Here is a 24,777-nt window from a genome sequence, read left to right on the forward strand (position 1 = left end):
CAAATTTTGCTACAACTAGGAAATATTTGCCAACAAAACCGAGCAAGCAAGCATCCCTGCGATTCGCAGCGTAACAAAATTGAGTTGTCTCCCACTATTAAAATAAAGCATTCGTAATTTGCCTTAACATGAAATTTATCAATTAATATGAACTTCTCATCTTATCTGAACTTTTCATCATATCAGAACATCAATTAATGCAGAACGTTTTCCTCAAAAACGAAAGACACTTTTATAAAAATATATTTATTCAAAAAGACATTTTTAAAGAGTTTTTACACAAGATAAAACGTAACAAAAGTCTTAAAGCTTAAAAAATTTTCTATTAATCTTAAAGAATCGGTTTTTTTAAAATAAATTTAAAGAATTTGTTTTTATCTTTTTTAGAAATTTATTTTGCGTCGGCGAAACCAACTCTGCTGTTAGCGTAATCGAATTCTGTGTAGTAACGTCCAATAAAAACATCTCCCAAAATCCACAATGGTCCGGCTGGTTTGGGAATGTCAATTCCCATGAAGCCACTCAAACAGATGGTTTGTCCCAATTGTGAAACCTAAAAAGTAATTATAATATTTAGTAAGCAAATTACAATATTTAGTAAGATAATTACAATATTTAGTAAAGTAGCTACAATATTAAGGTAATTACAATATTTAGTTAGGTAATTACAATATTTAGTAAGATAATTACAGTATTTAGTAAGATAGTTACAATATTTAGTAAAGTAGTTACACTATTTAGTACGATAATTACAATATTTAGTAAAGTAACTACAATATTAAGGTAATTACAATATTTAGTAAGGTAATTACAATATTTAGTAAGTTAATTACAGTATTTAGTAAGATAGTTACAATATTTAGTAAAGTAGTTACACTATTTAGTAAGATAGTTAAAATATTAATAAGGTAATTTTTCAATATTTAATAAAGTAATTGCAATATTTAGTAAAGTAATTACCATATATTAAACACAGAACTGGTTTCAGATCTACTAATTTTTTGAAAAAGCTAGAGCTAAAAATTTATTCTGCTTTTCCTATCAGCGCTAAAAATCTAGAAAATCGTGCTTATGGATTACGCCTGGACCATAATTTATTTTTCTTCAGATTTTTGGCACTAATTTTGACTCTAATAGGAAAAATAGGAAATACTATTATTTGTAGTTTTCCGAAAAATAATTAGCAAGATGGATAGTCTTTCTGCATGCAGCGGTTCGATAATTATTCTTTTCTATGCTACTATTTATAGGGTTTGTTATAAATATGTTGAAAAGCGATCAAGAATAAATAAATAAATAAAAATAACAAAATATTGAAAAGAAATTTTTTAAACTAAATGGATGAATAGTATTTTATTTTAACTACCTCATAAAATCGAAGAAATGATCCAAAAAAGATTTTCAAACCGAAAATATATTTATTTCGTTGTAAATATTGTATTTAACTTACAGATTTTTGTTCTGTGCCTTTACTTTTCACGAAAGCAGATTCCAAAAAAATAAATTTTTTTTAAATTTTTTTAGTTTTTTGATAAATTTAAAAAGAAAATTTTATTTAATTTCCATTATTTCATTTTAAATAAATCTTACAAATCTTAACGAATTTCGAATTCACATTATGAAAGACATGATAGCCCATTTGCGTTAAAATTAATCCATTTTTTCCCTTGCCATGATAGGGAAAAGGTGTTTTGCCAACACTTCAACTACTACGGATTCTCCCAAAGCCTCCTAGATCTATCTAGGGCCTAGAAGCTATCTAGGAGGCTTTGGATTCTCCGTAGTTTCAGAAAATATTTTTTCCAGTGGTGTCGCACGGTTATTATATTTATATTTTAATACATTAGAATTTTGTCCACCACTAAGCACACGTAATTTATGCAGATACATCTGAAGTTATATAGACAAATGCTTTAGTATTTATATTTTTTTACAGAAAAAAATCTGTTCTAAAGAATTTCCTTTTAGTTCGCTACCACTGAGGAAAAAAATAATTCGCAAAAACTTCAAATAGTTTATGTTATGACTTATGTGTGAGGTTTTACTTAAAGAGCATTTTCTTCTGTTAGCTGCAATTTTTTTTTATGATTGATACTAATATCTTACTTTTACAAGATATATGATATAACAATGGAAATATTCAGAAAGAATGACCTATTCCATATATGAATCGTTGGAATGTATGAAATTACAAACAATTATTGTACCATAACAAGGGTTTCATATCAATTTATGAAATAAAAAAGAAAAGAAAAAAAAACAGTTAGACATATTCTTTATCGCCTCAATCTATTCTGAATAAAAATAATTCATTACCGTTTTCTGCAAAGAAAATAGTGAGAAAATGAAATGCTTCAATACTTACTTGAATAACATAATCAGATCCTTTCAAATCAAATGTTTTTCCTCCGAGAGTAAAAGATACTGTTGGTAATTTGGGAATCAAGTTACAGTCAACAACGTACTGAAATTGGAAAAGTCAAAAATTAGTAAATGTTTATGGAGAAAAAAAATTTTTATGAAAACAAAACAGTATTTTTTGTCATAAATTAGTAATTAAGAAATTGAAATCTACCATGCGGTAAACGAAATACGAATAATTTACGAACGAAGGAATAATAACGAACAGCTTAGAGTATGTCAAGATATTGCTACTAATTTAATGAGTCGTTGCTAGCAATCTTGATGATTTAAATTATAAAAAGATACAACGAGAATTCTTTAGTCTTTTTATAAATCATATATTATAAGAGTTATTTACATATTGAAGTTTTAAAAAAAAATATGAAAATAAAACGCTATTACATAATATTTTTGACTATGAAACAGTCCTTAACCCCCTAACGCACAGATTTTTTGAAAAAAACCGGCAAAGAAAAATCAACTTTTTTAACACGTTCACGCCGGGAAAAGTGAAATTACTGGTACGGGAAAAGAGAAAATACTGGTAGAAGAACTATTTCAATATTAGATAATATTCTGGAGGAGTTAATCTATTCTCAACAACAACAATTCACTGTAAAGAAATTTATCACGGCGAAGAAGCAATTCAATATAAAAATTGCATCTGTTAAAAACAATTGGTAGTTATGGATTTTTATTATTCCCGGAAAAAAAAATAAGAAATGAAATTTATTGTTACCAGTTCTTATTCCGGTGCGCTACCAAGATGAGACAATCTAGCGTGACCCACCGGTGGGTCACCCCGGCGTGAACGTGTTAATGTAAAAAAACACACTTTAGAACATTGTCTTTTCTTTTACTGGACAATTTTGATATACTGCGCTTTTATTTCATGGAAAAAGGCTATATACAGAGATGCCAACTGCTCCGGACACGCCAAAATAAGTTTAAAATAACAGTAAATAACTACAAAGTAAATTTTGCAAATATTTGACTAGTTTTGCTTGCTTTTTAAAAGGTATAGCATGACATATGAATTATATAAGCCTACGAATTATTTAGAAATAGTGGTGGATGAAAATCTACCAAATTGAATTTATTAAACCAAGAATCACAATTGATAAACTACCACTTTAAAATGTATATTTGCTGTCCGGAGCAAGTTGGCATCTCTGTATATTTTATTCTTGAATAAATAAGTGTTAGAGCTTACAATCTATGTAGATGATAAATATCAATAAAACGATTTTTTTTCTTAACTTTCACATTGTGATTTTCAATTCTCGAGTATATTCGAGTGTGAAATATTATAGCAGCTTAAAATGCAACGCCGCTCGAATTATTTCGAGTGTGCACAGTTTCATATCTGTCAACTCTTCCGGATTTTCCGGAAGATTTTATTTTCTTATTTAAAGTGGTAGTAAGAATATACTATTTTTTCTTTTATAAACTTAATTTTTAGATGATTTTGATCACCACTATTCTTACAAAAATTAAGCACATATATTAATATGCGTTACTATCATGATTGTCATCTTAAGTTTTCTCAAATACAACGTATTTGTTTGCTTAAATTTGAAGTTTTAATTCCATTTTAATACCACTGGAAAAAATGAAAATGGGAAGGATTAAAAGTTGGCAGGTATGCAGTTTGGCCTGTTTAGCGCGCTCGAACTAACTCGAGCGCACAAGTTAAGGGATTAATAACCTGAAGTCTTCCATAAAGTAAAAAATAAACATAAATGATTTCAATAATTCAGTGATAAAACGGAATTTTTATAATAACTTGCTCGATAACACTTAAAAAATTAGGATCTTAAGTATCTTTATTAAAAATACAGCAATTCAACTTACTTCTCCTTGCATTAATGGAGTTGCTCCAATTTCCTTGTTCAATTTGTCAATTTCATCAACAGGTCCAGCAATTAGGGAAGTTCCTGTATCTGCAATAGCTTCACATCCACTTGAGCAATAAGCACTAGTTTTACCATTGACGCTTATCCTATAAAATAAAATTGTATTTATTATTGCCTATTAGTAAAATAGGTAAATATAACTTGATAAAAATCAGGATAAAAAGGCATTTTAATATCTCTTAACTTCTTAGAAATTGATGATAAAATAATAGAATTTTGCAAATTCAGAGACGTGTCACTGAAAAACCGTTGTTTTTGAAGTAATTATATTGAATATTTAGAGAAATTATTTTATTAAAACAATAAAAAGAGTCCTAGACATGCTTAAAATATCCATGCATTCTATGGAACTATTTCCTCAACTTTTATACCATTTAAGATTAATATGAAAAATTTTTAAAAAGTTTTCTATTAGGCAAATTGAAATTTAAAGCTTTAAAAAATTGATACTTTTAATATTTAATAGTAATTGAAATTATACGCAGCGATATTTACTAATTTCAAATTTATTTTGAATAAAGATATCCGTATCTTAAATTGTTTTTCTATTAGCATTTAAAACTTTTCTTAAAGTTTCTAAATTTAAATTAGGAATGCTTTTTTTTCTTAAGATAGCTTATCAAACTGTGAAAAAGAGCTTTAATTCTTAAAATTTAATTTAATTAAAATATCTAAAATGTGAATTTTTTAAATTATACTCAATTTTATATTCTATTTTTAGGTTTTGAGGTACATTGCTCAAAAAAAAAAAAAAAATCCCACTCCATCAAACTGACCTCCCCGAATAACTTTTGATCAAATGATCGGATCTTCACGTTCCTGGACCCAACCTTAATGGTTCTAGGCGGTTATCTCAAATATGCTAATTAATTAGTGCAGATGATATTTTAAGTTACGAAATCAGACGCAAAAACGTACTTCAGGGTTCCCGGAATCCTTGAAAAGTTTTATTAGTGGTAGTAAATTTAGATTAATGCTAGAAGATGTTTCTTATTTTAATATACCACTTTACCGTTGAGCGGTTTAAAAGCTAAACTTTTCATGCATATATACTTTCTTTGAAAAACTATTTTTAGTGGTGGTTACACAGAAATTAAAATATTGATATTTGTTTAAATTTTCGTTACCGCTTTTTAAAATTTCAAGACCAGAGGGAACCTTTAACTTTCTCTTTACAAGAATATCTTTATTTCGACGGATTAACATTGTTGATTCCCAAAATATTGGAAGTAGCAGCATTCTAGGATTTTTAAGCGAATTGAACATTTTTGGAACACAATTAAAAATTTTGTTTATCCAAAGATAATTCCCTGCAAATTATAACTCTTAGCAATTATTTATTGTTTTTCATTATTTTATTTAATAATAATAATTTAATAATTTCTTTAATTCTCACAAATTTTAAAATATTTAAAGAATTTGTTTGTTCTAAAATCCAGATGATTTATTTCAACCAGATGGTACATATAGTTTAAAATTATAGTTTTGCCTCCAGTGCAGGAAGCTTAAACTGTTACTTTGAAAAACATGTTGAATTCAAATGAATTGAAATAAATATTTTTCAACTTACGAGTCCATGTGGAATTGCCAGTATCCTTTCTTGTCAACAGGCACATAAGTGAAATCACCCTTGTAATGATTTGGATCACTTCCTCCAAAAATAATTTCTCCACCGGCGCTGGCGTTAGGATTTCTAAAAATAAAAGTAACAGTTTAAAAACATTTTAAATCAAAATAAATAACAAAAAGCTTAATATAAAAAAATTTAAACAGCTATATAAAAGGTCAAACAGATAAATGGTCTCTTTAAGTTCTGGTGCCGACCGGTCTGTGTAGGGGGCAGGGAACTGTCCTTGCATCAGAAAGGTCCTGGGTTCGAATCCCGGGCAAGGCATGAATGTTTCTTTCTCCCTCTCTCTCTCTCTGTGTGTTCAATGTCCTTTCTCCTTTGTGTGTGAATGTGACCTGCCCTATAAACGGGTTTTGGTTGTGTGAATGGCGTGACAGAAGTCGAATTCCTGGCCATAGATGACGCCACTGAAAAACACTAACAATCGCACCCCCACTGCCTAAACCCCCAGCAGTGCCTGTTGTGCCGGTGTCGTAGTTGTTTCATCCTCGGGTCCAGGTTTTCATTTTCCCTCCCCTTCGACTCAAAGCCTCATATGATTCTACTGCTTAGCCCGTAAACTAGCTTGGCGCGATTATTGCCGCTTTTACACCAAATGTTTATTGCCGATGAAACTTATAGAATAAAATATATAACGAGGAAGAGCATGACGCTCTTCCTCACATTTGGGTGGTGCGCTTGTAACCTTTTCAGCAATTTCTTGGGGGAAATTTTGTTTTTAAAAATTATATTTTTTAAAATAAAAGTTTGTTTTTTAAAAGAAATTTAATAGGAATTTCTTGTTTTTAAAAATATAAGCATTCTTATTGAAGGAATTTTTATTTTTAATAACATTATTTATAAGTTTAAGGAAATTCTTAATTTCAAAAATCTAAATTGATTTTTTAAAATCATTATTTATTTTTATTACTGGCTGAAGGGAATTATTATTATTATTTTTTAAATATTGCTTTTTTATTTAAAGAAAATCAAATTTTTATTATTATTTATAAGAAAATTCTTATTTTGTTGAATATTATTTATTTTCAAAAAACATTCTTTGTTTTAAAAATATTTAATTGTTTTTTAAAAACCTTATTTCTATCTAAAAACATTATTTTCTATATTTAAATTTTTCTTAACAGAAATTCTTTATTTTAAAATATAATTTATTTTTTAAAACTATTACTTGTTTGGGGATTTTAATTACATGGTACATTTATAAGTAAAAAATTTTATTTTTTAAATCTTATTTTACTCTTCCTGTTAGCGATTTTTCTAGTAAATTTTATTCAAACATTTATTTGATTACATGATTACCTCTTCTAATATTAATTAACATTTTATATTAATATTTTTAAAATATGAATATATATATCTTAATATTTTTAAAAACTAATATCTTCATTTATATCGACACACAGCTAACTTAAGTTAATAAATTTTTAAAAAAATTGTGGTTAAATATTTAAACTTTTAATCAAATTAGACTTTGAGTTTTCTATACATGGGATATCAAAAACTGTGCAGTGAATACCTCTTGATCTGAGGGTTATAGAAACATGGTTAAAATTGCAAATATTTTTCAAATTAAGTTAGCATCATATAATAGTTATGATTGCGTGACTTGTTTTAGTAAGTTTTTAGAAAAGTAACCTTTTTAAACCTTGTTTTAATGCTTAAACCTAAAATCATAAAAATGCTCATTAAGTACTTTTATACAATAGTCTGTAAAAAAAGCTTTTAAAAATAATGGTAAAATTTACCCCAAAAAAGAATTAAAGAAATCTTTTATTACTTTCTCACAAAGAAATAGGAGAAAGATGTCGTCTGCATAACATTTTAGAAACCACAATAAAAACTTTCTCACTAACACGGTTGCAAACTTAACTGAACTGCAAACTGATGAAAATTAAATTGAACTTCACTAAACTGAATATCTTATGATAAGAGCCATGATGGCTCAGGAAAAGAGCCTTCAAATTAGATGAACAGGTTTCAAAAGCGGTAGACGGATCAAGGGTTAGTGTCCCCTTGCCGTCAGCCTAACCATGATATGTTTTCGTGGTTTTCCTCTCCATGTAACACAAATACGGATTAGTTCCATCAAAAAGTCCTCGACGAAGACACATTTCTCCCAACACTTGGTTCAGGAGTTCCCTTGTCTTCTGGATTGGGTTCAAAATAACAAGGATACGGAGTTGAAGTGGGACTAAACATATGAAATGTTTAAAATTGAAATACCTAAGAATGAAAGATTTTTAAATACAATGGCCTTTTAAATGGATTGCATTATAAAATTTATTCTTATTTGGTTGAAATTATCCAAAGCTATTAGCACTGAAAAATGTATAAATGAAATGCATTGATAGAAAGAAAATAGTTATAATTAGTATTTAATTATTTTTACAAAGTTTATCTCGAAGTTGATGGTTGACAGTTAGCAATTTTTCATAAATTTGAGAGAAATAATGAAAATTTTGCTTCTATTTACTTTTTTTTTTGTTGAAATATTTAAATAAAACTTTCGCTTAATAATATGAAGCATATTTATGAAAATTGCTCAAGGAAAATAAGAAAGAATTAAAATACTGAAATCTCAATTAAGTAATAATACTATTTTATAAATTTTGTAAAGTGTATTTTACAGATACTTTGAAGTTTATTTCAGTTAAAATTAAAGTTCGGTTAAAATAAATAATAGTTTAAAAAAATATCGAACAATTTTATATCATATTCTAAATTTTTAATCTTGCTTTATAATCAGTTAATCCTTTTTTCTTAACTATAAATGAATGGATTTTTAGCAATAAATAAAAATAACTATTATTTCTTCATTTTGACAAGTTTTTTTTTTATAATTAATCCCCTAATCAGTCAATTTTGACATCTAAAAATACTATTTATTAATATACTCTAACAAAACTATTTAAAAAACTGTTTAAAAAAATAAAAATCTATTTACACATTTATTTCGCCAATCTTCCTATTTCTAAACTAAGAAAATTGTACTACTCATGAAGTGAAATTATGAAAGTTGCACCTACTAATTTTATTAAGAAATTACGAAGTGTATTAAGAATTTATTAAAATATTACGACATATCTTGATTCTCACAATCAAAATATAAGTCAGTGAATAGGAGTTAATCTAAAATAAGACAGCATAAAGTAAAATTAATACTTGACCCATGAACATCATGCGCTTTTATCACGCACTTTTAAATATACGAGTGTTTTACAAAGTTTTGAAATATTAAAAATTCCAACTCACAAAATTTTTTCCCAATTGAAATTCGAAAAAAAATATTCTTAGATCAAAAAATCATGACAAGTAAAGAAGCCTTTATTAATATGTAATATTAATATATAGTATAAATAAGGATGTATAATAAGTATTTGGATAATGATTTAGAGCTGATAAAAATGAAGTTAAGATTAAGGTTTGAGTAAGAATTAGCTTAGGTAAAGCCATATTAGACAGATCTCTTTAAAAAAAATATTTTTTTTAGTATGTTTTAGTCTTACTCTGTAATACAAGCTTGATCGTTAATATACAGAGTGTTTATAAAGTCCCGGACCCATTTTGATTTCTAATAACTCATAAAATAATAAAGATAGATTAAAATTAATAACATAAATGGTTAGATAGACTCAAAAAGTTTCATGACCCCTGTCAATGAGCTTCCACGTGTGCCCCCTTCGTCGCACGGAGAATATCAAGTCGATAGTCAATTTCACGCCAGTTAGCGGCAAGCATGTCGATGCATGCATTCTCCTTAATATCCGCTCGAATAAAACATCACATAGAAAGTAAACATAACATTGCAATAGTTGAAGAAAAAAAAAATGCAATTAATAAGCAGATGATATTTAGAAAAGTACAGATATTTAGACAGGAAAATGAAATTATCTGAAATTAACCACACGCGCAGACGATATTTACAACAGTAAAGATATTCAAACCTGAAAAGGAAAATATATGAGTTATTCCATCAATAAATGCCATAAGTTTGTTTATATCTTCATTATTTTATGAGTTATTAAACAGCAAAATGGGTCCGGGAATTTATAAACACCCTGTATATATAGAATTCAATCAATTTGATTTAAATCAAGCAATTATATTTCATTTAAGTTCAGATTTTCTAATAAAATAATTTAAAAATTTTACCGCTGAAACCCTTGTTAAAAATTATAATATTGAAGAAATCTTAACTATTCAAAAAAAGAAGAGAAAGAAAATAATAATAATTTAATAACTGCTCAAATTTGCTTTAAATTGTTTTAATATTTGCTTAAATATTTAAAATAATTCTCATATGACTGTAAAAAAAGAAGAATTTAGTCCGTAATACAAGGTTGATTGCTAATATATAAAATTCGATCAATATACCACTGAACCACTTGCTAAAAATTATAATATTAAAGTGATCTTAACTATTCAAAAAAATTTTAATAATTATTTAAATTCTTTTAAATAATTTTAATATTTGTTTAAATACTTAAAATAAGTCCCATATCTCTGTAAAATATATCAGAAAAGTGAAGTTAACTATCTATTAAATATCTGATGTAAAAATAATTTTAATTTACTGAATGCTTCAAATGATTTCAATCAATGACAATTAAATAAAAAATAAAGAATTAAATAAATTTCTCCAACTTTAAAATGAATATTAATCCAAACCTTCAATAAGTTTATATGCTATGTTTTAGTTACAGAAAATAACATTCTTTGAGAAAAACTGACCAAGTTTTGATGTCCTAAAAAATTTCTAATGAAGTTTTCTTATGATTTCTAGAAAAAAAAATTTAAAAATAATATTCCTTAGATTTAGAATTTTTTAAATACGATGTTCCTCTAAAGAGAATAAATCAGAATTAAAAGAGAATAAATTTTACAAATTATTAATATCGAGTTGCTGAGATATATATTAAATTTAATGCAATAAGTACTATTCATGAAAAAGTATGATATATTTTAATTTAAAGACTAAACCTATTGGGTGCTGCTATGTCGATTGAGAATATTTCTTTTTCTTTTCAATTTCTTAGAATTATTGCATTTAATAATGATCATATGAAGCAGAAAAAAAGATTTTGTATTAAACAAATTGCTTTACTTTTATAGATAATTCCACACTTCCAACCAACGCTCCCATTTCGGGACTGGGAGTCATTATCAAGTGCTAGTAATAAATTTTTTGAATTAGCTGGTATTAAGGAAAGCTTATTACCAAGCATTTTCTGCAATTAATGTTTTTAGCATTGTGTTAAAAAAAAGCGATGGAAAAAAACCACTATTTTCGTATTTTACTTATTTTTATTATAAAAATCGAATACAAATAATTGAACTTCTGGGGTTGTATCTAATATAAGGTTTTTACCCTCTCTTGATGTTTGCACGAAATATAATGTCATAATATATTTAGCCAAGAAAAATAAACGGCTATTGAGGATAAGTTTTGCGATTTGTGAGAAAGAAAGGGATCTACATCTTTTTTTTAGATTAATATTTTGGCAAAATAATCTGCTGCGAACTCGTACGTTTGTGGATTGAGTATTTATCAACATCAATTTCTACTTATGATATCGATATTGCTAGGAGTGCGATTTTCCATTATTTTGCAGTTTCGATTTCTCGAGCACGCGCAGTCAACTTTTTCAGGAGAATAGGGGTATATTTTTACGTTATGAGGTGCCAAGTTGCGATTCCCCACATTGGCGAAATTTGTATCTAGTCCTTGGCATGACACCCTACCCAGCCACTCCCTTTCAGCGATTGGAAGGGGGGGTGTCAAACACGATGCGAGGATGAAAACTACATGTAACCGTTGTGCCCAGCACTGCCTGTTTAGGCATACGACAAAAAAAAATTTCTGGTACACTGTAAAAATTTTGGTGGATGATTGCCAAGATTTTTGCACATTGAAAACACTATTCTTGTAAATGAATGATAAGTGGTTGTAACTTAACCGTCAATGCAAGTGACAATATAATTATTTTTGCAACCATTTCAATTTAAGTAATTTTCATCCTTTTGTATCAAATTTCTTTATATAAATAATAAGTTTGCGCACTATTGAGGAGATGAAAAACATTTCAAGATAAACTTTTAAAAAATATTAATTTTTCAACAACTATATTTTAAAAATTTGGATGGACATTAGGGAGCTCTTAATAAAAAATTTCTTGATTGTGGCTAGCTTTCTATCGTTTCCTCTTAGAAAAAGGAAAATAGTTGCTCATAACATTGTGTTGAAGATCTTTTATTTTGACTTTTTAAACTAAAGTGATTGATAAAATGAGAAACTATCCACCTCTCTTTATCACAAGTTTTCTATTGTTATTTTTTAATATTATTTTAATTAACACAGTATATCAATAAAGATTTAATTTTTTTTTTGATAATAAAAAAAGAAAAAAAGTTCTTTCAATAAGCCGTTTAAGTTTTACTAAGAAAGTTAGATATAGTTATAATTTATTTTCTGCAACTAGATTTGCAATATGCTTAATTTAATGTACAAAACAAATATTCAACAAACCTCAGAAAATGAGCGAATTAATTTTGGCTCAGGTATCGTGAGATCATGCTCGTAAGTTTTATATGGAAGTTAGAATAATTATTCGATGCTATAATATAATAATGCGATTATATATAATAATGCGATAGATAATAATGCGATTCGATTCGATGCGATCAATAATTATTATAAGCAAGCACGGTCCCCACGATAAAAGTGTTAAATTACCTTAAGCAGATGTGAACAATCGGTTAAAAGACGGAGAATTTTTACGATTGTTTAAAGTGACAGTAAAACTTATGCTCAGAAATTTGAGTTAAGATTATTTTTTTATCACTACATTTAAAGATCTAATAAGAATATTGCAATAGTGTTTCAAATTTAAAAAAAATTGAAAATAGTTGCTTACATAATTTTTTTTTTACTACCAGTATAAATACAATAGAGAGCCAGTGCTTTCAGGTTGCCAACTTTGCTAAATACGCATTTGTGCCCAACGTAAGTTTAAAAGAACAGTTCCTTTTTTCTCAAAAAAGTAAAAAGTGTTGGCACAAAATTGAACATTTCAGTTCTGTTTACTATAAGATATTAATAATAAATATGATTATTAGTCGAAACATGATGCATTTTCAAGGCTAAACTTGTAAGTAATAATAGGATAGATCCTATTGGTTTAAAAATATGGCTATACTCTAACCTTTTTGGTAATAGCGCTTCTTAAATTTTTGCTGAATTCGTGGTCGATCCTTGCAAAGCTAAACTAAGTAACCATTTTGCTTTTGAATACCACGCTATCTTTATTAAAAGCCGCAAATTGCTTGTATAAATCTGAATATTTAAGTAGTTATGAAATTACGCTGATCTGATAATAGCAGGAAATGGACACATAAAATACCTGACACGCATGCTTTAATGTTTTAAAGTACTGATAAAATTTTAAACATTTTCTCATAACTTCTTTAAATATTGCAGGGAATTGAAAATTTTGAACATAACCCAGAAGAAAGGGAGCTCCTAGATAAAACATTGAGACAAACTATCCTTCATGAAGCTAGATGGAGCTCTTTCTTTTTGATGGAATTACCCACATTTGCGTGGTTGCACAACAACATGTAGACGAACATCATTAAAGCATCCCACGGTTAGCCCGAGGACAAAGAGATTCTAACTCATGACCCATAATACTACTGAGGATATTTGAAGTCAGCACTGTGATTGGTGCGAGTCAGGAGCAGAATTTATACAGACTAGCCATCGCTGAGATTCGAACCTGGGGTCACGTCATTAGGAGGAGAACGCTACATCTACTGCTCCACCGCGACAAGTTTTCGAAATTTCTACTGGATATTTGCATTATACATATCTTATTGTTTGCATTAAGATTTTGGTGTTTATCTCCAAAAACTCTCTTGAAAAGTGCTCTCTTTTATTATATCAGAGAGGCCACAGTCTAGAAAAAATTAAAAAGTTATGACAATTTTTTTGGTACACATACATACATACAGGGTTATTGTGGGATTCGAACCCGCTACCTTCCCGCTACAGAGCGTTTGGCGGGTGATACCGCTCAGTCAGAGAGTCCCAGTAATTTTCTAAGAGGTTATGTAGAATTTTATAGGCTTTAATTTCACGTTAATTTTAAGAATTCAGTTGATCATTTGTAAAAAAAAAATATTTTTGGTCTATAGAAATCAGTTTAAACATTTACAAATACAATATTTGCAGAAAAAATAAATATTTACAAAAACATTTACATATACAATAAAATTTACAAATATTTTTGGTCAATGATAATTAGTTATAACATTTAGTTTCCTCGATTTTTGTCTCTAATTTTCTTAAAAAAATTTCTGGAATGTGGTTACCCGGAACATTGCCTGAAGTCCTTGATTTGTTTTAAAGCGAAATATTGAACATTACTTCAACATAAAACAACTGTTGGAATTTCTTTTGGCTACTTTTCTTACCTGCTAAGGTAGAAAGAGAAAACTGGTTTATCTACTACTTTTTCCTTCAACATGTTGTCAAAAACAGGAGTGACACCATCAACAGAAATAGTGCTGAATCCCATTCCAAGGATTCCATCAAATTTAGCAGCAACAAAAGTCAGTCCTGGTTCTGTGACGGCTTCAGCGAAAGTTTGGCTGGCAACCTAAAATTAAATTAATAATAAATAATTCAATTAGTTCTTTAATGCTTGATGAAACATAGTAGAAAGTGGTGCAAAATTTATGTTTAATTCAAGTGGATATTTTCTTCAGTTAGGCAAGATATCTTTAGTTTTCAAAGAATAACGCGTTGATTTTATATTTATAAAATATCGATGCTTAAATTATTGTCATGATTGAGTTAAAATCTGAACAGCCAACTCCATTTATTAAAAAGAAAATGGAGTATCATAAAAGTACTCATTTTAATACTTTCATGTTCATGCGAACAGATTCCGTCCTATTTTAAAATTAGTTCTCCTCCATTTTACATCTGCTGGCAAGCACAAGGCTCTACAAATCAGAAAAAAGAATATTTACTAGACTTGAAGGCTAGACTTTTTACTAGACTTTTTAATTATGATTTCCCCCCCCCCTTTTTTAATATGTCTTTTCCTTTGTTTTACCTTCATTTTGAACTATATATATATATATATATATATATATATATATATATATATATATATATATATATATATATATATATATATATTGTTGAATTTTGCTAATCATTTCCAAACAAACGAACTTAGATAAGAGCTTCTTTATTTCCTGTTTTTTCTTATCTTACTGTTTATTGTTCCTATTATTAAGTGAATAATATTGATATCTTGTTAAAGATTATCTTTTTTTTTTTTTTTTTTTTGCTTTTTTACAGCTTGTAACATAATATTTTTATGTCACCTTATGAAGGATTGAAAAGAAAATGTGTGTTATCATTACAAAGATAAAAAGTTGTATTCAACTTTTGTCGAACGACATTGAAAAGAATATCGTAATATGTTTATCAGTAAAAACCTATTTAGTTTTTTTTTCTGATTTATTTGTTTCGCAGATATTGGTTGGGTAAATAAGGTCAGCTTCTGTGCTTTGTCTGTTTTTATACCTAAAAAAGAATGAATTAGCAAGTATTGTCTCAATTTTTCCAATGAAAGAATGATATCCATCGAAATTTTATCTCAAACAAGTTGACTGCACATATTTTAAAAAGAAGATTTTAGTTAACGAAAAAAGTAAATTAAGTTCATGCCTTGCATCGGTAGAACCAAACAAATTTAAAGCAGAGAGAAGCGCTTATTGTTTTTTAGTGGCGCCATCTATGACCAAAATTACGACTTTGCCGCACACAAACGTTGCAGCCCTCTTTCCATTCCAGACTCATTCGCAGCCATTCCAGACTCATTCACATACCTTTCATCCATCCGCAGATCGTAATTTTGACCTTAACCGGTTAACGCCCAGCGTCATGTATTTAGGACAGTTCCTTTTTTCAAAGACATTCATTGTGATGGGAAACTTTTCTCAGCATTTTCATTTATCTAGGTGAATTAAAAGATTCTCAGATACCAGAATGATTTAGTTATATCTGATTAGATCTAGAATTATAAGCAGCAAGTACTTTTTGATCTATCAAAGACTTTTTGAATGGCCTAACAGTAGAAAAACCAATTAATTTCGATAGTATATTATACCACTTTTTCCATAAAACCACTTTTTGTATCATATCAATATATAAATTCGGGACAAAACGGGTTAACCAGAGAACAATCAAACTTCAATCCGATCTTTGATTAGAGGTCAATATTGTTGTGAAGGCAATTGCTGATAACTATTGTCAATAACTACGGCCGATACTGACTCCGGTACTGGTGAATCGATACCAGTTCCTGAGATGGAGCTGTTAACAATTCACAATCTTTTAGGAATCATAATCATTCTCCTGAAAATTTTGTTTCCGCTACTTAACTAATTTTTTTGTGTGTGTGTGTCAACTCTTCATTTGTTGAATAAATTTTTTAAAATAAAATTACCTGTACTCCTCCAATTGCAACTGTATCGGTACTCAAAAATCCAGTCATGCTACCACTTCCATATTTGATTTCAAAAGCAGTTCCATTTGCTTTGTATGTACTGGATTTGCTGCTGTCATATTTGTTGTGTAGAACTAAACAAAAATAATAATTGAAAGTTAAGTATATCTGACAGCTAATTTACAGAATTGTACAGTGCACAAAAAAGTAATCAAACCACCCTTAATAACTTTTAATCTAATGAATGGATCTTCACGTTCTGGGACTCATTCTTAATCGTTTCAGATGGTGACCTCAAATATGTTAATTAGTTAGAGAGGATGATATTTTAAGTTACAAAATCAGACTTAAAAACGTACATTCTCTGAATAAACATATCTTTCTTTTAACGGATTTAGATTTCCAACTCCCAAACTCTAGGGGGTAGCTGCAATCTGGGAAATATAATCCCAATAGTTTGGTTTGATCAAGAGAGCTGTTCGAAGTTTGTAAGGCTAATTTTACTTTTTTGCGTATTTCAACATATCTCAAAAACTTTTAAATGAATTGAAAAAGGTTTGCACACAATAGTTAAATTTCTTTATCCGAAGATAATTCCATGCAAAAAATAATTTTTAGTAAATATTTATTATTTTTTATTTAATAATAGTCGATAAATATTTTAATAGTAAGGTTTACAATTTTTTGCGTCATTTTAAAGAGTGTAATTTTGCATGGCAAAATACAAACTTAAGCAATATCGGTCAAATAGTTCCTGAGAAATAAAAGTTGAAAGTAGTCGTATATTTAAAATTACATTTACTGAGATTTGGTCTTTATACTTGTTGCACCAATGAAAAAAATACTGCCGCAGCCAAAAATAAAAGGATGGCAAAAAAAAATATTTTGTTTTTACCTTCCAAATGCATTCGGGCACACTTTCATTTATTTATCTCTATTTATTTTTTATTTATTTTTTTTAATTTTTTACATTTTGCCTTGCTTAATGCTACAATAATTTTGAACTACCAGGCTTCATTGAAATCCGTAATACGTTTAGAAATCAAAACAAAAAGCAAATTCGTTTACTTCTTTGTTATCTCTAACTTTGATAATTAGTTCTTAAATAGTAATTAGATTGCCATTGTACCGGTTTCATAATTTCGTAATTTTTGACTGCAGACGCTAACTTTTATACACATGAATGTTATTGTATCAAAATAATTGAAAGCATATCAGTGGTAATTAAATCTATAATTAGAAAATAATCCAATTTATCCCTTTATGGACATTGTGTGTCATAATATGCTTTAATATATTTTTTGCAATCAGTATTTGATTTATCCAATCACGCTCATTCTAGTTTAATACATTTTACTGACTTGTGTAAAAACGAAACTGTATTAAGAAATAAAATAACTATCATCTCATCTATACTTAATCCTTGCCTTAATTATGTTCTGTTTCCTCCATTAGGCCAATCGCACTTATTTTTAGTTTTTCTATATTTATTTAAAGTTTCACAATAGCAAAGTGCTTGTTTAGTTATGAAAAGAATGGGGAGTAATTATTACAGTTATATGTAGAAAACAATAAACTTGCCAAATTTAACGATTTTAAGGTCCATTGATAGCTACCTTTCTATAAAATATAAATAAATTAGATACTTACGGCAAGCAATGTTGGTCCACTTGCATTTCTTTGAAGGTACCCATAAGTTGGAAGATCCAGTGTCAAAAACTACTTTGAAGGTTTGTGGCGGAGTTCCAATAGAAATTTGTCCATAATATTGGGCCTGTTAAAAGAAGTTTATTCATACTTTTTGAATAGAATTTATGATTATTTACGAGGTATAAACTAAAATTGCTATAACTGTATATGACACAAAAAAAGACAGTCACGACATTGGTAATAGCAGGAGTGACAACGACTCCTGCTATTGTTGTGCTAATTCTTTTACTCTAATTTAAATCATGATATCATTATAAAATTAAGATTTTTTTGTTTTTAAAAGTAAACGGCTACAAGCATGTATCTTTTTTAATCAATATAACTACCTTTTATTCCATACAGATTACGAATTAAGACTCTGACAATTTAATGAAATCCAAGCAATGAAATACAGGCCAAACAATAATAAAAACCAAACAATGCAACGAAAAATCCTATATTTTAGCGTTATGAGAAACTTATATCACATGGACTAATGTAATGTTAATTTAATGAGCATAATACACCTGGCACAATTAAATATAGCACACTATGTAGTTCGGAAAAATAATTAAAATTGATCATAATTGATAGAAGAATATAATGATATAACATATGGAAGTGGCTATACTGCGTCAAGATAAAACGACGTGACGCATATTTAGCAATGAGTTCAAACAATGTCATAAACTAAGTTTGGGGCGATAAAACAAAATAGGGAAAGAACTCTAGGGTAACTCATACCCATAAAACTCGTGCTTGTTGAACAATGTAATTTCTCTGAAAAGATGCTGTAAAGGATTAGCCAGACAACAGAAAATGCTGTAAGGGATAAGTCGGAAAAAAGAAGATACTATACAGGATTAAACGGAAAATTTCCAAAACTGAAATCATTTTCAAATGTAAGAAGAGAAACATAATTGCCAAAAAAAAAAAAATTTCATTAATTTTTAAAAGATTTTTAGATCCATGTATATTTATTAAAATCCATTATATATTTTTTTTCTTTAAAATAACGTTTTAATTTAACTTACCTTTACACGTCATAAGCATTCACAAATATTTTCAAGTGCTGGGATATAAATAATGTCACGTTTATATTCAGGATATTTATAAACTTATTGATGTCGTGACTTAAAAAGTCGTGCTGACTTTAAAGGTTTGTAAAAAAAGTTTTTAACCTTGGTTAAGCAGCATTTGTATTTGTGTTTAGTTTATTAATAGCTGATATCCGAAACAGAAGTTTTAATGATTTTAATTTAGAGTTCCCTTTATTCAAGTAAAAAAAAAAACAGGTATACGATTCAGATTTCCGATTACTCCTCTTTGCAAAGCGTAATTAAAATTTAAAAAAGGAAAATATTAAAGCTATATATTTATATTCGCGTAAGATAAAACAATTTTTCAAAATTCACAAACTTTTAACAAAAATTAAATGCATATTGTTGAACAAGCATTAATAATTGATTTAAATAGTGGTATTTAAAAGGCTTTTTAAATTTATAAGGATTTTAAGTTCATAAAATAGGATAGTTAAAAATTTAATCACGATTAAAAAAAATTTTAATTTCATAATTATAAAATGAAATTACTATAATTTTCTTGCTTCTTTATTACTTATTTATTTACATATTTTAATCCTTTATTTAAATAATTTAATTGCCTTTCATGCAATATCAGTATACCCACCAACTACTATGGAATTTTTGTAGTTTTAGAAAGAAAAAAAAATTTGATTCGTAGTGATGGCTTTGACCGATATTAATTTTTTTTTTTTTGTTTTATAACCGTCGTTGAACAGCCGACCTAATTTTTGGGTTTACTACTACTAATGTTTAACTCCATAGCCTTGTAATTCTGAACCCAATCCGGAAGACAAGGAAACTCCTAAATCAAGCAATGGGAGAAATTTGCCTTCCCGGCGGACCTTTTGATGGAGTTAGCCAGCATTTGCGTTACATGGAGAGGAAAACCACGAGAACCTCCCACGGTTAGTCTTACGGCAAGGGGACTCTAACCCACGATCCGTCTACCACTGAGGGTATTTCACGTCAGCACTGTGGTCGGGGCAAGCCGGATGCGGAATTCGCATCTATCAGCCATTGCCGGGATCGAACCCGGTTCACCTCATTGGAAGGCGAACGCTCTATCCTCCGAGCCATCGCGATATTAATTCATGACATTTATTAATCAAGTTGCCCAGATTTCTTAATGTTGTCTAGCACAGTATTGTCTATTTCAGTTGTTGCGCCATTTGTATTTACATTGAATTTAATTCCATTTAATTATAAAAAATAAAAATAAAAACTAAGAACGGAAACAAAAAAGTATACTGTTGAACTTCTATTTAACGAACTTCCATTTTGCGAATTTCTCTATTTTACGAGTTTTTTCGAGGAACCAAGAATATTTTGGAAATTTCTTCGTAAAATAACTTCCAAATAGCGAAGTGAATTTTCTATTTAACGAACTTTTCATTGAGATCCACTTTTCCTATTTTCCAAACTATTTCTTAACATTTCAAACTAGTGAACGCATTTTATGAGGGAAATGACCTTGAATTAATTTTCGAAGCCACTGCTTGATGTAATGTATTACTGTTTGCTCTAAAAATTATCTTAGAGAAAGTAAATTCCCTTTCCCTTTTTGTTTGCATTTCAAACGAAAAACTCAGTTCAAATTAACGGATTTTATATGTAGCAATTAAACTTAAGAACGCATGTGGCAATGTATGTTTAAAATTACTTTTATAATAAATGCAACTACAATTTTATACATAAATTTAGCTTTTTTTTAGTTGAAAATGTATATAGCATGATAGTGTAACACTGGATAATGTTTTTGCTCTATTCTTGCTTTCCATGCAGATTTCTTTTATAGTTTACAAGATAAAAGTGCATCAATTGCTAATTTAATTGTGTCTAGAGTTTATGAATTTAAAACCTGTTTTGTGTTGCTTAAGTATTTCAAAAAGGTGATTTTCCATTTTGCGAATTTTCCATATTACGAACTTATTATCCGGATTTAGTGACTTCGTTAAATAGAGATCCGACTGTATTTTGGTTGAGATGTTTCATAAGCTTCAGAGTGATATATCCCATAAAAAACATCGTTAAAATGAACCATATTTCATTTATACATTTTGCCCATTTCCTGAATATTGAATAGATAATAATTAAAAATTATAGTACTTACATCCAAATAATTTGAAAGAGGTTCTGGGAATGGACTTTTTCCCAAGATCCTTCTCGGTAAAGCGATTTCTACAGGTGTTCCAACTTCATGTAATTTGTGGCGGACTGGTCTTGAATGAGCAAGCTTAACCCTAAAAATTATAATTCAAACTTCAATATAGAACTATTATTTAAATTTATTAATTTACAAAAAATCAACTATCATCATTATATTAAATATATTATTGAAATCATTTAATTTTTTTCCATAACGTGAAAGGCTTAAGGCCTTTATAAAGGTCTTTAATAAAGGCCGAGAAAGGCTTAAGGCTTATAATATAAAAATAAGCCACATTTTATGAAAAGCGTCTTTGGGTAAAATATAATGATTTCTATGTAGACATTAAGATATTTCTGTGTATTGGGCTGTTATCAAATAAAAATTCAGGAAATTTGCAAAAAAATAGTTTTTTTTTAAAAAAAAAACTTCATTAGTAATGAAATTAAAATTTCATCGTAATTGCAGTTCCTTAAAATAGGTTTATTAAAATTATATATTTTTTGCAAAGATTTGACCCTAACGTTGAAATTATCTTTCACCTTAACCATAGCTGTTCACTTTTAAGTCGAAAATAAAAAGCGAAAAATAAAAGTATACTTCACTTCAATATAACTTACTAATTCTTACTAATTCGTTTGTTTCAAAAACCTCTTAAAAGGTCAAACTCTTTTTTCAAAGAAGTAAAATTTGAATAGGAAAAAGAAGCAGTTTTAAAAACGAAGAGATAATTAACAGAATCGCTAAAAGTGCTATTTTCTTCAGATTTTCGTGAATGGTAGACACCCTTATCTAAAACAACGACTCCTATAACTGAAAGCCTTCACACGGTTTCTTATAGGTAGTCCGATAAGACTACAACGAAGGTAAACCAGGTTACGAAAGAGCCATTTAATTGAAAATCTATTAAAAATTTTAATGTGGTATCAAATATATGCCTAAAAATTTGTGTAATTTATGAATATGATTGGTTTGTTTTATTTATCTGCCAATCTCTACAGATTCAATTCTCAAATATGTATGATAAATTTCTCTCAATTACTTTTAAAATAGAAATTGAGTTCATGCGCACAACTGGTTCGCTTTTTAAATAACATGCGCAGACTAATTATGAAAGCTATGTGAAGGCTTTCTGATGTAGGAGGTGTTGTCTTAAGTCATGAAACAGTGACTACTCAACGCTAAAGTGGTAGGTAATAAAAAAATAATATCCCCTTATTTTAACCTTTAGAGGTCAAAAAATTTCATAAAGCATTATAATTTATATAATAACCAGAAATCATAAAATAATGTGATTACTAAATATTATGATATAAAAATTTTAAATTTAAAAATGTTGATTTTTGATGCCTTATTAGAATGAAAGATCAGACTGCAAAGGTTTAAACATATGTGTAATACTACTACTTTCATACGCACTATTTTTTTACATATTCTCATTACTAGTAGTCGGGAATGAGGAGTCAATAAATTTAGTCAAAATAATGCACAACAAGTCACGCCAAAGTCTCTAAAAATATTTACGTGCACAAATATATTCTTATAACTTTTCAGTAAGACCCAAAACTCCAGTATTTTAATTTAAAAATATTTGTACATTGGATTTAAACAACATTAAAATAACTCAAACGATCCACTTTTTGCATGCTTAAGTCAGGGTTCCCACGGGCCTTGAAAATTTTAAAAATTGGTAATGATAATAAAACATAAGTCGATATTTTAATTTCTGGGTAACCACAACTAAAACTTTTTTTAAAAAAGAAAGTATGCCTGAAAATTCCAGCTTGTTAAACCACTTAAAAATAAAGTGGTATATTAAAATACGGAATATATTCTAGCATTAACCTAAATTTACTAATACCACTAAATTTTTAAAGAAAAATAGACAACTCTTTTATGTGAAGCTTGTCAATTAAGAAAAAAAATAAAGAAACTAATGCCATTTGCAAAAAGCAAAAATGTAACTAATGCAATTTCCAAATTCAAATTTTATGTAAACAATGTAATTCCCATCATGATAAAATATTGCTTAAATAAATTACAGACAGTCGAAAAAAATTATAAGACTGAAAAGCTATGCAAAATAAAATTTGATAGGCATGATTTATTTAAAATTTAAATTTTTAAAAAAAAATCAATAATTCTACATTTCCAGTTCAAATACACTTGCTTATCTTAAAAATCTTATCACTTAAAAACTAACTAGCGATAAAGCAGCATAACTTAAACAAATATTTAAGATGACAAAAAAAGGACAAAAAAATTTTATGCGAATATTTTTCAAGAAAAACTAATAATTTTTTATCTGAAACTTTTCAATTAAGGAAAAACTAAAGAAGAAACTAATGTGATTTCCTAATGCAAAATCCATGTAACAAATGCAACTACTACCATCACAAATTATATTTTAAATAAATTGTAGATATTTCAAAAAAAATTAAAAGGTTGAAAAGCTACACCAAATAGATTTAATAGGGGTGATTCATTTCAAATTTAAATCAATAAAAAAAAAATAATCCATCATTTCTAATTCAAGTTCACATGCTTACCTTAAAAACCTTATAACTTTAGAACTAACTAACAATAGTAAACAGCATAGCTCAAACAAATATTCAAAATGACAAAAAAAGGATGGATAATTTTTATACGGAAACTTTTTTAAGAATAACTGATAATCAGATAGTCAACTAAAAAGGAAACTAATGTAATTTCCAAATAGTAACTATGTAATTCTGATCACGTCAAGATATTGTTTCAATAAATTGCAGATAGTTTTTAAAAAAATTAGAATACTGAAAGGCTATACCAGATAAAAATTGATAGGCATGATTCATTTAAAATTTAAATCAAAAAAAGAAAATTAATAATTCATCATTTCTAATTCAAATTCACATGATTACCTAAAAAACCTTATAACTTTAGGACTAACTAACAATAGTAAACAGCATAACTAAAACAAATATTCAAAATGACAAAAAAACGGATAATTTTTATACGGATACTTTTTTAAGAATAACAGATAATCAGATAGTCAACTAAAATGGAAACTAATGTAATTTCCAAATGGTAACTATGTAATTCTGATCACGTCAAAATATTGTTTCAATAAATTGCAGATAGTTTTTAAAAAAATTAGAATACTGAAAGGCTATACCAAATAAAAATTGATAGACATGTTTCATTTAAAATTTAAATCAAAAAAAGAAAATTAATAATTCATCATTTCTAATTCAAATTCACATGCTTACCTTAAAAGCTTGTCACCTAAAGACAAACTAAGGACCGAAAGCAACGTAATTCCAACAAAAAGTTTCATCGTGACAGACCTCTACAAGTTGGAAGACAGAAAAACGCCTTGATGACCACTTTTATTGTAAAAAATTTA

At 28.1% G+C, this 24,777-nt stretch overlaps 1 protein-coding gene across 1 annotated transcript; it reads right to left on the reverse strand.

Annotated features, from left to right (window-relative positions):
- Positions 1-230: 230 nt before the first annotated feature.
- LOC107455892 (lysosomal aspartic protease) lies at positions 231-24,722 on the reverse strand. Its single transcript, XM_016073617.4, has 9 exons — positions 24,641-24,722; positions 21,357-21,486; positions 18,123-18,246; positions 16,473-16,606; positions 14,422-14,606; positions 5,890-6,012; positions 4,258-4,405; positions 2,366-2,464; positions 231-553 (listed from the first exon to the last, which is right to left on the reverse strand). Exons 1-9 carry the CDS (start codon positions 24,706-24,708, stop codon positions 392-394), a joined length of 1,173 nt encoding a protein of 390 aa, XP_015929103.2. The 5' UTR covers positions 24,709-24,722; the 3' UTR covers positions 231-391.
- Between the last annotated feature and the right edge of the window lie 55 nt (positions 24,723-24,777).

This window comes from Parasteatoda tepidariorum, chromosome 12, assembly GCF_982258835.1.
Source record: "Parasteatoda tepidariorum strain Cologne lab strain chromosome 12, Ptep-v5.0, whole genome shotgun sequence".
NCBI classification, from domain to species: domain Eukaryota; kingdom Metazoa; phylum Arthropoda; class Arachnida; order Araneae; family Theridiidae; genus Parasteatoda; species Parasteatoda tepidariorum.

Excerpts from the sequence above, each read along its gene's own strand:
- LOC107455892 (XM_016073617.4), bottom strand. The coding sequence starts at position 24,708 with ATGAAACTTTTTGTTGGAATTACGTTGCTTTCGGTCCTTAGTTTGTCT. Across the intron at positions 18,247-21,356 it reads CTCTTTCAAATTATTTGGAT|GCCCAATATTATGGACAAAT; the intron begins GTAAGTACTATA and ends TTCTTTTAACAG. Across the intron at positions 14,607-16,472 it reads TTGCAATTGGAGGAGTACAG|GTTGCCAGCCAAACTTTCGC; the intron begins GTAATTTTATTT and ends ATTTAATTTTAG.